Raw genomic sequence first — 17,580 nt, forward strand, 5'->3', positions numbered from 1 at the left:
TACACGCAGAGCATTTCCCTAAACGACTCCACCGCCAGCGACAAAACACAGCACTGCTGGAAGCTATAATTTAAGAGATGATTGAGTGTGTGAAATGAGCGTGCAGGGGCAGGTAGATACCTCTCTAAAAACACTGAGTATACTCACCCACCCACCCACACACACACACACACACACACACACACACACACACACACATACACACACACACACACACACACACACACATACACACACACACATACACATACACACACAGCTCAGAGCATTTTCTGTAGGTCTGTGTGTAAAATAACAAAATACATCTCCTCTGCTGTACTTATTTATCCTCCTTTTACCCTGTTCTTCAATACTCAGAACCCACAGGATGTATATGAGATGTATAAGGTGTTAGTGTGTGTTGAGCTGGTACAGTAAGTGGATCAGATGCAGTATTGCTGCTGGAGTTTTTAAACACCTCAGTGATACAGCTGGTGAGTCCACCAACCAGAAATATCCAGCCAAGGGCAGCGTACTGTGGGCGGTGTGCTGTACGGAAGGTAGACTGAGGAAATTACTACAGATTGATGCTCAGTCCTAAGAACGTATTGGAAAACCTAAAGGCCACCATATTTCATAATTCACAACTCGAATCACAACAGGAATTATAACCCAAGTAAATTAATTCCAATAATTCAAAACAGATTATAGCTAGATTGACTTCATCAGTTTAAGTAATTCCAGATGTCTATAGTATTTAAGTTATTTTTAATTAAATTATTAAATAAAAAAAGTTACATTTTACAGTGTAGAGGCTTGCTTGCTGGTTGCTAGAGTGTTTTACACATGTGCTATGGTGATTGCTAGTGGTTACTAGTGGTTGACAAGTGTACAGATATGCAGTTTAGTTTTAGAAAAAAACGTAATGCTCTAAACATCAGATTTAAAATCATTCTATAAGACTAAAGGCTGTTACTTCATTTGAGCAGAAACGCTGGACCTGCACAAACTCATACAGATATGAGATATCAGGTTTGTATAAAAATGCGAACAGGAATTTTCAGAATTAAACTCAGTTTAGTCTCAGTTTGGACAGTCTGACCAATGGGTTCATATTTTATACCTGCAGTGTTTATAGTGTAACACACCTGTATTACAGCAGGGGGCAGCAATCAATCACTCTTAAAACCAAGCAGTTTGTGAATTATTATTAGTCCGTTTAAAAAGTATATTATTAATAATAATTTATAATATACAGTAATTAAACAAATATACTTTATTGATATATAATTAAATCAATAGATCCACACAGCTAATACACAAATTAGTATATTACATGTTAATATAAAAGATATATACATTTGTACTTGTAGTAGTGTCATTATTATTTATAATTAAAATAAATAAATATAATAATTAAAATAAAAATGATTGTTATTTAGATCCTATTTTTAAATTATTTTATTACACTTACAAATTTGTGAAACAAAATAGTTCATATTACTCAATGTTGTTTTTGTAAATAACAATGATTATTCTTTACTTCTTTAATATATTTACATTGTACTAAAATACATTCATTTTCAATGGGCAGTATGTTCTGACTGTATATTCTGCGCTGTAAAAGTCAACACCTGGATTTAAGTAAGTAAATGATGTGGGGTTGGTTGATGCTGCAGTTGGTCTGCAGGTTTAGGTTCAGTAACAGTATGTGCTGAAAGAATGAGGTCAGCTGACTCTACCTGAATAAACTGAATATAGACCAGGTTATTCTTCCATCAATGGATTCATTTTTTTCCCAAGATGAACAATATCAGGATTGATGGGGCTGGAATAGTGAAAGAGTTCAGGGTTCAGGGAGCATGAGATCATCATTTATCATTTTCACACATGGATTGAGAGAGAGTTCACCACAGAGTCCAGATCTTAACCTCATTGAGAATCTTTGGGATGTGCTGGATGGAGAAGAGCTGCTTTGTGCAGCGGTTGGTCAGACTCTACCATCATCAATGCTGCTGCAAGATCTTGGTGAACAATTAATAAATTAATACAACACTGGATTGAAGTAAATCTTGTGACGTTGCAGAAGCTCATCAAAACAATCATATGTATTAATTTTTTTTGTATATATTTTTAATTTATATTTTTTTGGCCAGGTAGAGTATATAGTATAGTGTATATACTGTATAAACACTGTTTTCACACTCAGGTGATGCGAATTTGTTCACTTCTGACATCGATAAAATGTGACGTCACTGTGTTTCTGTTTTTTTTGTTTTTTTTTCCCACAGCTGCGCGTGAGTGAGCAAGATTGTGTGTGAGAGAGAGAGAGTGAGAGAGAGCTGCGTACACACACACACTCACTCGCGCACATACACACACACCGACACGCACACACACATATACACACACGCACATACACACGCGCGCACACGCGCTCTCTCGGACGGGAGAGGGGGGGGATCGCGCGCGCGCCTCAGTCAGTAGCAGCATGCCTCGCGCCGCGGACGTAGCTGAGCGCGCGCGGTCGGTTTAACGCGCTGAGCGGAATCACAGCAGCGGTACGGGTGAGGCGAGGGCTCGCGCGCGCCGCCGCCGCCGCTGGGATGGACGAGTCGTCGCTGCTGGACCTGCTGGAGTGCTCGGTGTGCCTGGAGCGGCTGGACACCACCGCCAAAGTGCTGCCGTGCCAGCACACCTTCTGCCGCCGCTGCCTGGAGAACATCGTGAGCTCGCGCCACGAGCTGCGCTGCCCGGAGTGCCGCATCCTCGTGGACTGCGGAGTGGACGACCTGCCCGCCAACATCCTGCTCGTGCGCCTGCTGGATGGCATCCGCCAGCGGCCGCAGCGGGGCGGGGGCAGGCCGGGGCTGGGGCTCGGAGGGGCGGCCGGGATGGCGGCGTCTCCCCCCGGTACAGCCATGAGAGACTCGCCCAGCGCCACGCGGAGCTCCCCGGTCAAGGTGGGTGACAGAAACACAATGCACGCGCGGTGGAGGAGAGAGAGGGGGGGTAGTGTTGATCTTGCAGGGGGTCCCAGAGTCAGTGCTGGTGGGCTGCACAATGGGACCCCGTGTCCCAGGACTGGTTATAATTGGTTAATGAGGTAAACAAGCCACCAGGTGTGCTGCTGCTGCACGAGGGAATGTATGTAGGCAATGTTCCAAGACTACAGCAGCTCCAGTGCTCTATAGGTATGAGATAAACTTGAAGAATTGGTACCTGTCAGTTCTGGAGAAGCTTGGCCAGTGGTTTGGTTGACTGACACACCTGTTCCAAGCCTGGTTAATTCGATAATGAGGTAAACAAGCCACCAGGTGTGCTGCTGCATGAGGGAATGCAGTCTTAATAGCAGCTCCAGTGCTCTATATGTATGAAATAAACTTGAGGAATTGGCATCTATGAGTTCTGGAGAGGGGAGTTGAGTGTTTTGGTCAATGCACTGACAGACACACCTGTCCTAAGACTGGTTATAATTGGTTAATGAGGTAAACAAGCCACCAGGTGTGCTGCTGCACAAGGAAATATAGTGAATGCTCAAAGACTGGGACTGGGAACCACTGGATTACTGGCTAACTGGCTCCCATCTCTAGGCTTAGAAGAACTTGAGGAAACAAATCTGTCAGTACAGGAAATTGTTGAGCGTGTTTTAGTCTGTGCATTGACACACCTGAGCTGAGAATGTTAATTCATTTAGGATGCTGCTAAATAAGTCCAGGACTGGGACTGGGATACATTGGGTTACTGGTTTGGGTATTATTATGCTTTGTGCTGAGATGAACCTGAGGAATGACAGCTTGTCACCCCAAATGGCAAAAGTGTCAAAGCTCATTTTTAACTGAGACCTGAGGTGAACGGGATCATGGAGCTCAGACAGCTGTATTAAAATAAACAACAGCTCACAAAAATCAAGAGATCCAGGGTTTGAGGCACATTTTGTGGTATCTCTTATCCAACACACTTGATTTACCTCATTAGCTAATTAACAAGCTCAACATTACCAGGGTCAGATGGGTTTAGAGTGTGAGCAAGAGCATAATATCCCAGAAAATGAGTTTAAGACCTGATGTAAAGTTGAAGAATTGTAATGTAATTGCTTAAAAAGCTGTGTGGAAGTGATTAAATGCACTAAAGATGTCACTCTGAGTGTTGAACAAACCAAATGCTGGTCTAAGAGCTAATTTTTCTGCTATATTTGTTGTGTTATCTAAGGGCAATGTGCTGTGGATCTATTGAAGATCTATGAAAGCTGTGTAGAAATAACAATTTGAGACAAACAGTCTCAATAAGGCTAAAGTTTTAGCCTTACCATGTGAGGTCTGAAGCACTGTCTGAGGACAGACAACTTATTTTTCATGTATAACTGCGCTCAGATCTGTCTAAGAATAACCAAATGTGAATGTCACCATTGCAATGCTTGTTGCTTAGCTGTTTCATGAAATGATTGAGATAAATCTGAGAAAATTCAACAGATTTCAGTTATAACTGAAGCTAGAAACGATTAAATGTCAGTCTAAGAGGTAATTTCACAGCTATTCTGTTGAGTTGATGGTTGAGAAATGTGAAGAATGCCAACTTGTTTCATATATAGCTGCACACAGAGTTGTGTGGAAATAACCAGAAGTCTGTTTGAGAGCTAATTTAGTCTCTTCACTGTGTGGTGTCTCAGACAGAGTTGAGAAATGGTGGCTTGTGTTAAGTATATTTGAACACAGATGGTGGAATGACATTAAGAGAGCGAATAACACACTGGTGGCTAATGGTGATTAATATCAAGATTGTGGGTTTAAAACATGGGTTCTCCAAGCTGTTAAACCACTGTTGGTCTCTTAAGATTTTCTGTGTTCAGTGCAATCATTTATAAAGTCTGTATTCCATCTGCGTCCAAAACTAATGGTGAATATTGTCGTCTTTGTGTTGTTTTCTGAGCTAAATGTGTCTTGTGCTGATTTTCTTAGCTGTGACATATGAGGCCTGAGGTAAATTTGAGGATATACACATTTCATATGCAACTAGACGCAGATTAAACAAATTCTTAATGTCAGTCTGACGACTCATTTCTTAGCAATACTGTATGAGATCTGAGGTAAATCTGTGGAAAGGTAAAGGATTTCATACACAGCTGCTCACAAATGTCAGTGTTTTCTATTAAAACTGTATTTTTCACTCATAATTTTCGAGACCTGAGGTAATCAGATTGTCTGCTTTCGTAGAATGAGCTGCTTTGAAACTAATATATGTAACTGTTCTCTATTATATATATACTTTGACATTCATATTGAAACTTGAGATACACGTGAATGACTGTAACATCATTTCATACATTATATGGCTATAAAATATGATTATTTGAAAACGGCCAACTTTCCAATTTTCCAAATACTTGGCAATGAAAGAACTGGAGTGAGCCATTTAAATAGGGCCTAGAGCAGGCAATGTCAATATTCAGGCGATTGGCTTCCTGGATGTGTGTTGCGCAGTGTCATGTGTTCTGGAACGGGAGTGAAGTCAGCGTGTGGTGCATTCTGGGTAGTCACTGCTGTTTCTTCGTTTCCCGTTTTATATGATGCGTCTTTGCATGTATACAGGGAGAGTTTGAAGAAATGTGACGCCTGGAAGAAAGTTGCAGAGGTTGTTCGTGTTTCTAGTGGGTTGGTTGTTCAATGTCTAGTTTAGCTTGCTAGCTAAATTAGCCAACATGATAACTAGGAAAATAAATTGCTTGTCGGAAGCTAAACCAACTTTGAGCTTTGATACGCCAACAAACGACGAACCTGGTGCGACGCGAGCGTCTCGTCATGTTCTAGTGTGAAAGCAGATTGAAAGCTAGTTCTTAGCTTGTGAGATAACTGTGAGGTAAACATGCAGCGCTAGTTTTAAGCATGCATCTCATGGTACACATGAGCGTAAACAGTACTTTTGTGTGTGAATTAAACAGTGTCAGCGTATTATCTACACTATAAATTGTGGTGTGGTGTGGTGAACCCCTCGTTTCCCACCTGGAGATCTCAGGAGCTGAGTGCAGCAGTTCACAGACTTGCTTCATGTGCAGAAAGCTGTTATGTTCTGTATTGGTCACGTCATCATCATCACTCCTCTACATGTTCAGCAGATCAGCTGACCAGAGATCAGCTGCTGTTTCAGAAAGAGCCAGAGGATAGAGGAACCTGTGCAGAACAGCTGGAACTCTTAATGCTGAAACACAAGATTAATGATTAATGATTAATTTGCGCTAAACAAAAATAACATTAAAGTTTACGGATTAATTGAATGCATTATTTGCATAAAAGGAAAATATTTAAAAAAAGGGGGGGTTGGAGCAAGTTATTTTCCTCTTATGAATCAAATATAAGAGATTAGCATGATTAAATGATTAGCATGTTGTGCAGCACACTTTATATTTGTGATGTAGCATGGTAAACACGCAAATTTTTAATTTTGAGAAAATATTTGTCTGAAATCGGATTTTAAGTCTGGCATTCTGAATGCCGCACGTTTGTGAAATAAATTGCACACTGGCCTCGCTGCCTCCGTGGTGCACGGTTGCTATGGCAGCTGGATGCTTTTCACTATGTGGGGGGTGTAAGATGTGGGGGGTTGCGAGAAGCTAAAAGTGTCCAGTCACTGTTTGTGCAGCACTGAGACCACGCCACACTACCACAATAACCCCCTCCGACCCCATCGACACCCACTAACCCCCACTGACCCCCACGGAAGTATATCTGACTGTAGTCTGCGTGTTTACCGTGTTAACACGGGTTAGCTGATAGGGCCCTGAGTTACTGAAACACTCAGTGTAGCGCTATCAGGCAGTATTTACTAGCACCAGCACTGCAGTTAGCGGCTAATGCTAATGCTGCTGCACCCAGCCTTAGTGCTGGAGAAACTTCACTGAAAACTCACTCTTAAAATGTGACAAAATAATGAAAATCTAAGCTTACTGTAAATAAATGGAAGCACTTTACTCACCTAAATAAACAGTTTTCAGGAGAGAAATCTGTGTAGATTAACATCCAGCGCTCGATTAACTTTAAAAAACAGTGTTTTTTTAAGAATTATCTCAGATATCAGCTTGTCCTTTCTTGCTGATTTCTTAATTAAAGAGCCCCTGAACTCTAAAACCTGTTTTTTCATTAATAGCTGTTTATTTGAGGTTTTAAAACATACCGGTCCTGCTTTAATTTTTATTAACATTTCCTAATCTGTAAAAAACAATTTTATTGTGGTAATTTCTGCCTCTGCAGCGCCCTTACAGGTTTAACTGTGCTATAGGCGAGGATGATGTTTCAGTGTACTTTGGTTCCTCCCCTACATCACCCAGTGCCCCTCCCAAACTACTCCTCCCATTTTTTTTTTTTAACATTTTTCAAATTTAAGCTGAGAGGGTGGAGTCAGCTAAAATCAGGTGGTTTAAAGTGCCCCTTTAAAGACTTTGAGTATTATAATAACTGTATATAAATATTAATAAAGGCTTATTACAAGCTAACAAGCACAAGCTTCAGTGATTTATACCTTTCTAATCTAAAGTGACATTAAAATCGACTGTAATAACTGGAAACGTTTAATATCTGACCCTTGTTAAATAAGCTGTTATGAATAAATGCGCTGTGTGGCTGCAGGGCTGCAGAAGGTTTCCAGCACCGTCTCTTCTGCATATTGGCGCCGCAGGTCCGTGAAAAAGCAGCTAAAGGAGCAGCTAATCCAGCGGGACCGGCGCTGTGGAGCGCAGTGCTGAGGTTGCAGAACGTCGCAGGTCTGACATGCAGAACTCAGACAGCTGCTTTGATAACGGTTTGTGATATTTTCTAAAGCGTTTCGCTGATTTCTGAGCCGAGCCGCTGTTCTGTCGCTCCGGATCGCTCGACATGACACGCCGAGTTATTTACTTCCTGTCATCACTAACCTCAACCTCACTATTTAGCACATTACTTTATGGTGCATGCTGAGGTTTGTGAAGCTGTGGCCTGAGTGCATAAATAACTGATGTTCTAGGAGAAGCGAAACACACTTGCGCACATTTAAAGCACAATCACTGATTATTTACTCAATTAAACAGATTGGAAAAGCGAACTATTTGATGAACAAAGAATATGAAGCATTTTATGTTCATTTTATTATCTAAAAATGTGTTATATTGAGTCAATAAAACACAGGAGTTGGACAATGAAACTGAAACACCTGGTTTTAGAGCACAATCCGGGTTAGCACCCGAACATCCCTTTCAGACAGCTTCCTCTTACAGCATCCACAGTTAATCCTGTTGGATGTGGTTGGTGCTTCTTGGTGGTATCTCGCTGACGTTACCCTGGATACCGTGGCTCTTGATGCATCACAAAGACTTGCTGTCTTGGTCACAGATGCTCCAGCAAGACGTGCACCAACAATTTGTCCTCTTTTGAACTCTGGTATGTCTCCCATAATGTTGTGTGCATTGCAATATTTAGAGCAGAACTGTGCTCTTACCCTGATAATTGAACCTTCACACTCTGCTCTTACTGGTGCAATGTGCAATTAATGAAGATTAAACACCAGGCTGCTCCAATTTAGACATGAAACCTAAAATCCCACTAAAATGATGACAGGTGTTTCAGTTTCATTCTCCAACCCCTGTATATATTTTATCTTTATTTAAAGAGTTGCCAAATGTTTGCATATGGCTGTATTTGTTGGACGGTGGAAAGAGAGATGATGGCTAGTGCTTAGCTTTTAGCCTAGCACAGATGCCCGTTTGCTGTGGAGTGAGCAAGAGTGTCTCTATGATGAGTCCTCTTATATTTTTATAATAATAATAATAATACAAAATAATAAAATAATCTCAGTAAGAATCTAGTTGCAGACCCTCCAAGATCCCTAGTCTTTGCAAAATCTTAATCTGTCAGTAAAAAATCAGTATCTTGTCTTTAGATGTGAGAGAGGGGTTTCAGACTTTAGTCTGTTAAAAGTCTTTTTTGTATGGTTAGCATTAATTCAAAGCATTTCAGCACCAGAACTCAGTCGACAGCAGCCCTGTGTTTCTGAACTGACCGCAGATGAAGGGCTCAGTCCTGATATGAGAGTGAAAGCCGGTGTTTATCGGATTTCTTCCCCTCGACTTTTACAGAAGGTAGTTATTGTGAATTTCTTCACCCGTCAGTCGGCGGCTCAGTCAGGCGTTCAGCCGCTCAGAACTCAGCGCAGCCGGGTCTGACGCCACGAGCCGAGGGAGAATGAACACTGTGATGCTTCAGCCACCATCACCTTCACCACCATCATCACCATCATCACCACCATCACCTTCACCACCATCACCATCATCACCATCACCACCATCATCATCATCACCACCATCACCTTCATCACCACCATCACCGCCATCATCACCATCACAATCATCACTATCACCATCACCACCATCATCACCACCATCACCATCATCACCATCACCACCATCATCATCATCACCACCATCACCTTCATCACCACCATCACCGCCATCATCACCATCACAATCATCACTATCACCATCACCACCATCATCACCACCATCATCACTATCACCATCACCACCATCACCATCACCATCATCACCACCATCATTACCATCACCTTCACCACCATCACCATCATTTTGTTCACCACCATCATCACCATCACCACCGCCATCATCACCATCACAATCATCACTATCACCATAACCATCACCACCATCATCACCGCCATCAGTGCTTCTGCTGCTGCTGCTTCTTCAGCATGTGAACCACCCATTCACAACATCACCAGAGTGGAGGATCTGGAGAGGGGAGGTGTAATTCTGAGCTTCAGGGCGGGTTGGTGGGTTCAGGCCATTGAGAAAATTTAATTAAAGTGAGAGAGTGTGTAAAACAACCTCACTGTTTAAGCATAAGCATTTAAAGGGCCTGTTTTTCACACTATTTGCACTGTTTATGTACAATAAAAACACTTTTTATGTACTTTTATGTACTTTTTATGTACAGTACATGCTAATGTACTTATGCAATAGTCTAAACCCAAGCAGCTCTGCATACCATCCTTTAGCGTGATAAAACCCCTAAAATTTAATGTACACATACTTGAAAAAATGGTACTGATGCATCCCTAATGTGTTGACGGTGCAAAAATAAAATAACTTTACATCACACATTTTTGGTTTTCGAGAGTGATCATTTCTGTGGTTTGAATGTGCTAGTATCATGACTCATGATGATTCTGGATCATTGATTTCTTTTGTTACAAATCTGATAAAATTCTTGTATTTTTTAATATCTCAGTTAGAGAGGTATACCATATCATATCGTATCGTATGCAATAATAAAATGTAATTTTCATTTTATTCTTGAAAATGCTAAGAATATCGTTATCACGAAAAAACTATAAAATATTGTGATATTATTGTAGGACCATATCGCCCACCCCTATTGCATATAACATCCATCCACATCTACATCTATTTTAACCCAAATCATCTGTAGGTCGTTTTTGTCCTGTGCCCAATCATCATGTCCTCATTCCTGCTAGAAAAGAAAAGTAGCTTCACTGCGCTACACTCCTCCTCAGGGTAGAGCGTCCCTCAGCTGTTTGTTCTCTGAGAATCTGAAGCTGAATCTGAGACTGACAGATACACGACAGGAGAGACGGGTGGTGATCAGAGGACGGTGTGATGTGGAGTCAGGCGAGTCGCGGCGCTGCAGCGAGGAGGAGACGCGCTGAACCAGAACCGCAGAGAGAAACTGTAAAACAACAGAGCTGTGGGTAATAATCTGCAGCAGGAAAGACATTACTGTTATTTAGCGCTGGAGGAGTGAGGGATGAATCATCACCTTCACTTCCTTTGCCCTTGAGGTGTAACTCCAGCGTTTGTTAGAGTTATAGTGCCGCTGTCGGGGTAGCGTGAGCTCCGTTAACGCTTCCTCTACGGCCTTCAGGAGTCCAGTCTTCTGTCCTCTACTGCACTCAGTCAGACTAAACATTCTGGATTCTTATGGACATTTTTTTTTTACATTTTTATATATCCTCCTAGGAACTGGCGTCCACATATGTGGACATCGCATTTTGGGTTGCCTAGACCACAACATTAGATTTTGCTCTACAATGTCCTGATGTCCTCTTATGAGGTCATTATACTGTCATGTAGATGTGTAAGAAGAGTTAAACACATTATAGTTTTGATTATGTTCAGAAATTTAAATAAACAGTAAATACAGTAAATGTTAATGTTTTTTATGTTGTTATGTCTTCTTGTTTAAGCAGCACTTTAAATGAGCCATATCGCTCAAAGGGGCTCACTTATTGTTTCTACTTTTTTTGAACCTAGCAGTTGCTAGGTGGTTGCTAAGTGGTTGCTTATGCGTTGCTATCGTGTCTGTGGCGGTTTCTAGGTGGTTGCTAAGGTGTTGCTATGGTATCCATAGTGGTTGCTATAGTGTTGCTAAGCAGTTGCTAGGTGGTTGCTAAGTGGTTGTTGAGGCGTTGCTATGGTATCCATAGTGGTTGCTTTGGTGTTGCTAAGCAGTTGCTAGGTGGTTTGCTAAGGTGTTGCTAGGTGGTTTCTTAGGCGTTGCTATGGTATCCATGGTGGTTGCTATGGTGTTGCTAAGCAGTTGCTAGGTGGTTGCTAAGTGGTTGCTGAGGCGTTGCTATGGTGTCTGTGGTGGTTGCCAGGTGGTTGCTAAGGAGTTGCTATGATGTCCGTGGTGGTTGCTATGATGTTGCTAAACAGTTGCTAGGTGGTTGCTAAGGTGTTGCTATGGTATCTGTAGTGGTTGCTATGGTGTTGCTAAGTAGTTGATAGGTGGTTGCTAAGGTGTTCCTAGGTGGTTACTAGGCAATGTATTTGCAAAAATGAGATTTAAACTAAAGCTAAAAGTCCAGACAGATTATAAATGATGTGGGGAGATTGTGTATTACAGTCTTATTCAGAAAAGCCACAGCAGATCTAATAAATGACTTTTTGTACCTGTTTATCATTCTGAATTAAGTTTCTTCGAGCTTTTATTTTGAAAAATGATCTAAAATCCTAAACCCAGTAAAATAACTGTAACTCAGGGGTGTAAATATAGAAATGTATCTGAGGTGTTTGGGTAGTTTAGGTAATCGGAGACGAGTGTGTTTCCTTTTTTCCGCGTCACCGGCTGCCTTTTATTTTAGCTCGGCTGCAGACTGACATTAAAAATTCATACCTGCTTTTATCGCCGCTAAGAGCGCCGGGTGGGGGGGCTGTCAGAGTCCCTGCCACCGACACTGACTCCCTGCCACCAGAGAACCGGCCGGAGTAAAGAAAGAGAGAGAGAGAAAGAGAGAGAGAGACAGAGAGAGACAGAATGAATGAGACAGGGAGTGAGTACAGGACATTTCCTGTTCTCTGACTGGAGTCCTCTCTCTGTCTAGGAATGTCAGAACTCGACCTGTCTTAATTATTACAGGATAATCTCAGTTAGTTCAGATGATCTCAGGTATTCATCATCGTTATAATCTTTCTCAATCACGTATTTACATCACAGCAAACAGAAAACATCAGCTGTGGCCTTCTTAAGGTGTTAGATTTTGTCTAATTGAACTAAAACTTAACATGTAAAGGCCTTTAAGAATTATACTGTATTTGATCATCAGAATAATCAGAATGTACAGCAGAGCTTGAGCCAGTATTTTATTATTGTAACTGTGTGGTACATTACAGAAATTTGTGTGGGGTGTGGCCTTTGAATCTGCCCACCTGCCATTCCTCAGTCTCATTTCCTCACTCAGGGTTGCCAGGTATAGAACACAACAGCATGCAAACTGTGTGCTGCAGCCATGGAAATTGGCAGGTGACTATTATTCTGTTGGACAGGTAATCACTGAGCTTCAGGAAAGTTTGCTAACCAAAGCTGGGTAATTTATACAACCACCACTGTGAGCGTAGTAGAGACAGATATTTTGGCAAACCAATGATGGCTCTGTTTGTGTGCAGATAAGTGGGCGGGGCATAAAACTCTTATATTGGACTTCTGTAGGTTTCATATTCTTTATTTGCATTTATTACTGATTGCTTCTTTAAGAGAGTCATGTTTTTATTTAAGAACTGTTGTGTTTCCTTCTGAGAATGCTCTTCACTGCTTCATGCTGGGGATGGATGGATGGATGGATGGATAGATAGATAGATAGATAGATAGTTCCATGTTCCATAAATGTCTAGCTATGCTAGAACACAGCGGTAAAAACAAAGGATCAGAACTAGATCAAGCTCTATACAGGCTTTAAATAACCTGATCAATTTAGAAATGCATTGAAATGAATTGATCCTGATCCAGATCACAAACATTTTAATGGAAATTAAATAATCAGTTTAAACGTGATCAGGACAGTAAGGATGAACAGACTGAAGGTGAAATGTTTCCTCCTGTGATCTTCAGCTCTCTCTGGACGCTGGGTAAAGTCCAGGATGGTGTGTTTTACTGCAGCTCTCTGTTATTCTGTCAGACAGTCGTAAGCAGAGCTGAAAGTGCTGATGCTCCATTCAGAGAAAAGGGCAATTAAACCGGGTCCGGGGATCGAGGGGGATCGAGGGGGGGCAGCGGCTCCATGTTTAGTAGCTGAGTTTGGGGAAAGACTCTGATCACAGCTGGAAACAAACAAGAGTCTTCAAGCAGGAAAGCTGTGCTTCACTGAGACCCCGAGAGAGAAACTGCGTCTAACAACAGCAGGACTGGAAACTCACAAGTACAAGTTTGGCCTGTTTTTATATCTAACATTCAGCCGTAACAGTGAGTAACTTTGATTATTTGGTTCCAGTGCAATTTATTAAGAAATACATTTACGTACATTCACAGTATTTTGCGGACTCCCTTATGCAGAGCGACTTACAAACATGCTTTGTTGGTTACTTTAAAATATGTATAGCTAGTTTTTAGACAGTAGGATCAAGAGAAACATCAAGCTTGATCATTTTCAGAACCCTAGAAAAATCTTTTTTGCATTATTTTATGAAAAGATGAGTCTTCCAAAGTGTGATGACTAGTTGAGATTGAGTCAGGCAGGTCTTATAGGTTCCTAGTATAGAGTCTGTTCCTCGGTGATCTGGCTCACCCAGCTTCTGAAATTACTTTCACCTGTGTTTTCCTGTATTAATACCCCCTGTTTTCCTCTTCTCCAGTATTAAACCTAGTTTTCTAGCTCTTCAAGCTCCCGGCATTTCATTTGTGTTTGTTTTTTTGTTATCGATCTGTTTTGTATTTTTTGCCTAGCTCTTTATAGTTTGTTTGTTTACTCGTTGGCGACCCTGTTTGAATATATTTATTAACAACAAACACAAACGAACTCTGGGAAAATATAGAAAACACACTCAACCTGAACTGACTTAACATCGTACAACAAGAACCGACAAGCTAACACTAAAAAAAACACAGGGGCTTAAATACAGTACACATGGAGGGAACAGGAAACAGGAAACACCTAGGGACAAGTAACGAGGGGGCGGGGCTACAAATGAACACACGTGGGAGCAGTGAAGACAGAACAGGATGAGAAAGCGACAAACCCTTTTTTCTAGAGCTAGTGGGGATGTAAAAATGACTAAAATACAGTTTAAAAAAATATTTAAAAAAGTGATTTTAACTATATTATTTTAATGAACTTTTCCTCGACTGTTACTGGAGTCCTGTTTCCTCTGACCCAGTTTCACTTTTTACACTGTAGATTCCTCTGAGTGCAGGAAAGTAGATCAGTGGGACTCTCTCGGTCGGTCTGGTGGTTCTCCTGCTCTGTTCTCAGTAGAGATGAGATGTTTGGCTGTAATAAACACACTGAGATGAGATGATCAGAGAGATGAACCTCAGCAGAGCTCAGGAAAAGACGGATGATTCATGACGGATTTCTGTTTTAACGGTTATTAAGTGACGTTGCGGCTTCGCAGTGAGATTCAATGAGATTATCTGATTTTTTTCTGCTGGTATAATTCAATTCTGCACTCTGTAGGCCGGCTCGAGGGGAAATGAAAGCCACACCATCATGTGGGACGTCCTCCTCGACCACAGTGGACATAAGTAACTCTGTGGGATGGATGGAGGTAAAAACACAGGTCCAGCATAAAAGTACCTGAAATAAAGGTCTATGTTAGAGACACTGCAGCTTAAAATGTACTTTTAACTTTAAAACTGAAGTTTTTCTGAATGTTCAAATCACTAAACTAAAAAAAATAAATTGTTTAACATCACTTATCACATTTATTACCAATTTCTGACCTTTTACTACCTCTTCACATATGTTTTTCAAGCTGCAAGATATGAGCTGTACAGGTCTGGGATAGTACTGTTAGCTGAAGTAAATAAGATGACACTTTAGATGACAATTTTGCATTTCTTGGCTTTGAAAGTATCCTTAAGTTCAGTCGCAACAACCATAAAAACATTATGATGAAACTGGCACTCATCAGGACCACCCCAGGAAAGGAAGAGCGAGAGTTTCCTCTGTTGTACAGGATAAGTTCATTAGAAATCGCAAGTTAACAGCTCCCCAGATAAGAGTATTTTGGTTTGTTTAACGCTGTTTTTAAGTTACTACATGATTCCTTATGTGTTCCTTTATAATCTGGATCAGTTCATTATTCATTTACTATGTAGGAAAACATAAAATACGAAGGTGTGTCAAAACTTTTAGTTTTGGTGCACTGTAAAAATGAAAAAGTTGAAAAAACTTAAAAGTTCATGGCAACTTACTGCACATTTTTTTTTATTTTGAGGCCAACTCAAACATTTTGAAGTTTTGAAGATAAAAAAAAAACAGACTGTTTTCCCAACTAGAAGTCTCTAATTTAGATTATTAATTTTTCATATGCATTAAAAAACCCTTACTTTTAAGTCTCACCAACTTAAAAATTCATGTTGTGTTGTTTGCTGGCCTCATTTAGATTCTGTGAAAGGTGTTTTGTAATTTCTGCTGATTATCCTTTATAAGATCAACTAAAACAACTAACTTTAATGAGCACAACTCTATATTTTTTGTTAATTTAAGTTATCAGCAGAGAATTTATGACTATTGTATTTGTGTTGTAATCTGGCAACCCAATTTCTGCCTCCATTTACAACCACTGTAGAGAAAGCAGTGTATAAGTCAGTAGGTTTTACTACAGTAAACCATATAAACAATTTTCACACCAAAGCCCCACTCTGCATATATGCTCATTTCGAACACTGAATTATGCAAAAAAATAAAAAATTCTATAAAAAATCTTTCCTGTGTTTCTGTGCTGCACTCCTGCAGCTCTGCATTAAGGGCTCCTAGTAATTTGTATGACTTTTTCTGAGCATAATGAGACAAACACTATAGTCAGAGCACCACGGGTGCTGCTAATAGTGAGATCATGCATAAAATGAAGCTACTTTTCTGCTTATTGAGCTAAAACATTGAGCTAAGTGTGAGACAAACCCAGCGCTAGCTCAGTAATAGAGAGGGTTTTCTTGCTGCTCGCCTTCAGACAGGTTCAGAGAGACGGTTTTATTATTTATAAAGTGTTGGAATCTCATTTGGAATGGCCCTGCACATCTCTGGGCCTGATTTAATGAAATAAATGAAGGACGCATCAAAGGAAGTCCTTTGTCTCCTGTGACGCGAGGAGCCGTTAGCGGTTAGCCTTTAGCGGATAGCCGCAGAGCCAGGCGCTCTGATACTGGAAGCCAATCAGAGAGTGGAGGAGTCTTCAGGACTGGAATGTGTGAGCGGAGGGTAATGAGCACTCGGGCTGTTTACACTGCGAACGCAGCGGCGGGGGGGTTGAGGGGGTGGTTTGGGGTGGTAAGGGGGGGGGGGTAGGAATATCTGTGGCTCTGTGGCGCTAATGAAAAGGCTGGGAAGAGCTAATCCATTCCTGTCGAGTCGTCACAGGCCTAACGTGAAGCTCCGTTCACTGAGATAATGTGTGTTCAGGCTATGTGTTTGTCTAGAATGATTAAAGGCTGAAGATGTGACCAATCAGAGCGCAGAATTGCACTATTGGTGCAAAAGCATTGGGACACCTTCTTAATCACTCTTCTCATTCACTCTTCTCATTCTTCTGAAATACGTACAAGGCGAACTGTATTATAAGGTTTTATTATAAGATTTTAAGAGACACTAGGAAGGAACAGTTACCATGTCACGCTTCAGATGTGCCTGTGATCTGCAGCCTCTGGACTACATTGCCCAGGATGCACCACACATCGACATTACACTCAATCCAGGTCACATGACAGAGCACATGACACTTCCAGGAAGCAGATCACCTGAGTACTAGCCATCATTTGCTCCTAGTCAGGGCTGGGTATTAAATACAATGCGTTATTCTATTGCCTGTGTTTTTCTCTTGCTTATTTTTTTACACTGCCAAATACTAGTATCACTAGTGCCCTGTGAAGGTCCTGTAAAGGTCCTGTGGGATGCAGTGGGATGTTGGATGGCCGTGTTGGAGCTGTTACAGATGCGTGGGTGCTCTATCTCAGCTGTGATTCCCAGGAGTGCAGAAATGTGGGGGTGATGCTGGTGGTATCTTCCCAAGTCAAAGAAGCTTCCAGCTCAGCTTGGCTTTTATTCTCCGGGGGTCCCGAGGTTAACTGCTTCTCACGCGACCCCCATTGTTAGTATGGAAATGCGAGG

At 41.3% G+C, this 17,580-nt stretch overlaps 1 protein-coding gene across 1 annotated transcript in view; it reads left to right on the forward strand.

Moving 5' to 3' along the window:
• The first annotated feature begins 2,352 nt into the window (after window positions 1-2,352).
• LOC103045289 (E3 ubiquitin-protein ligase SH3RF3) overlaps window positions 2,353-17,580 on the forward strand; it is a 147,809-nt gene continuing 132,581 nt past the window's right edge. The window contains exon 1 of the mRNA XM_049485274.1: window positions 2,353-2,942. Within this exon, the coding sequence (XP_049341231.1) occupies window positions 2,586-2,942 (357 nt within the window). The 5' untranslated portion in view covers window positions 2,353-2,585. The remainder of the gene's footprint in view (window positions 2,943-17,580) is intronic.

Source organism: Astyanax mexicanus, chromosome 11 (assembly GCF_023375975.1).
Source record: "Astyanax mexicanus isolate ESR-SI-001 chromosome 11, AstMex3_surface, whole genome shotgun sequence".
Lineage (NCBI taxonomy): Eukaryota > Metazoa > Chordata > Actinopteri > Characiformes > Acestrorhamphidae > Astyanax > Astyanax mexicanus.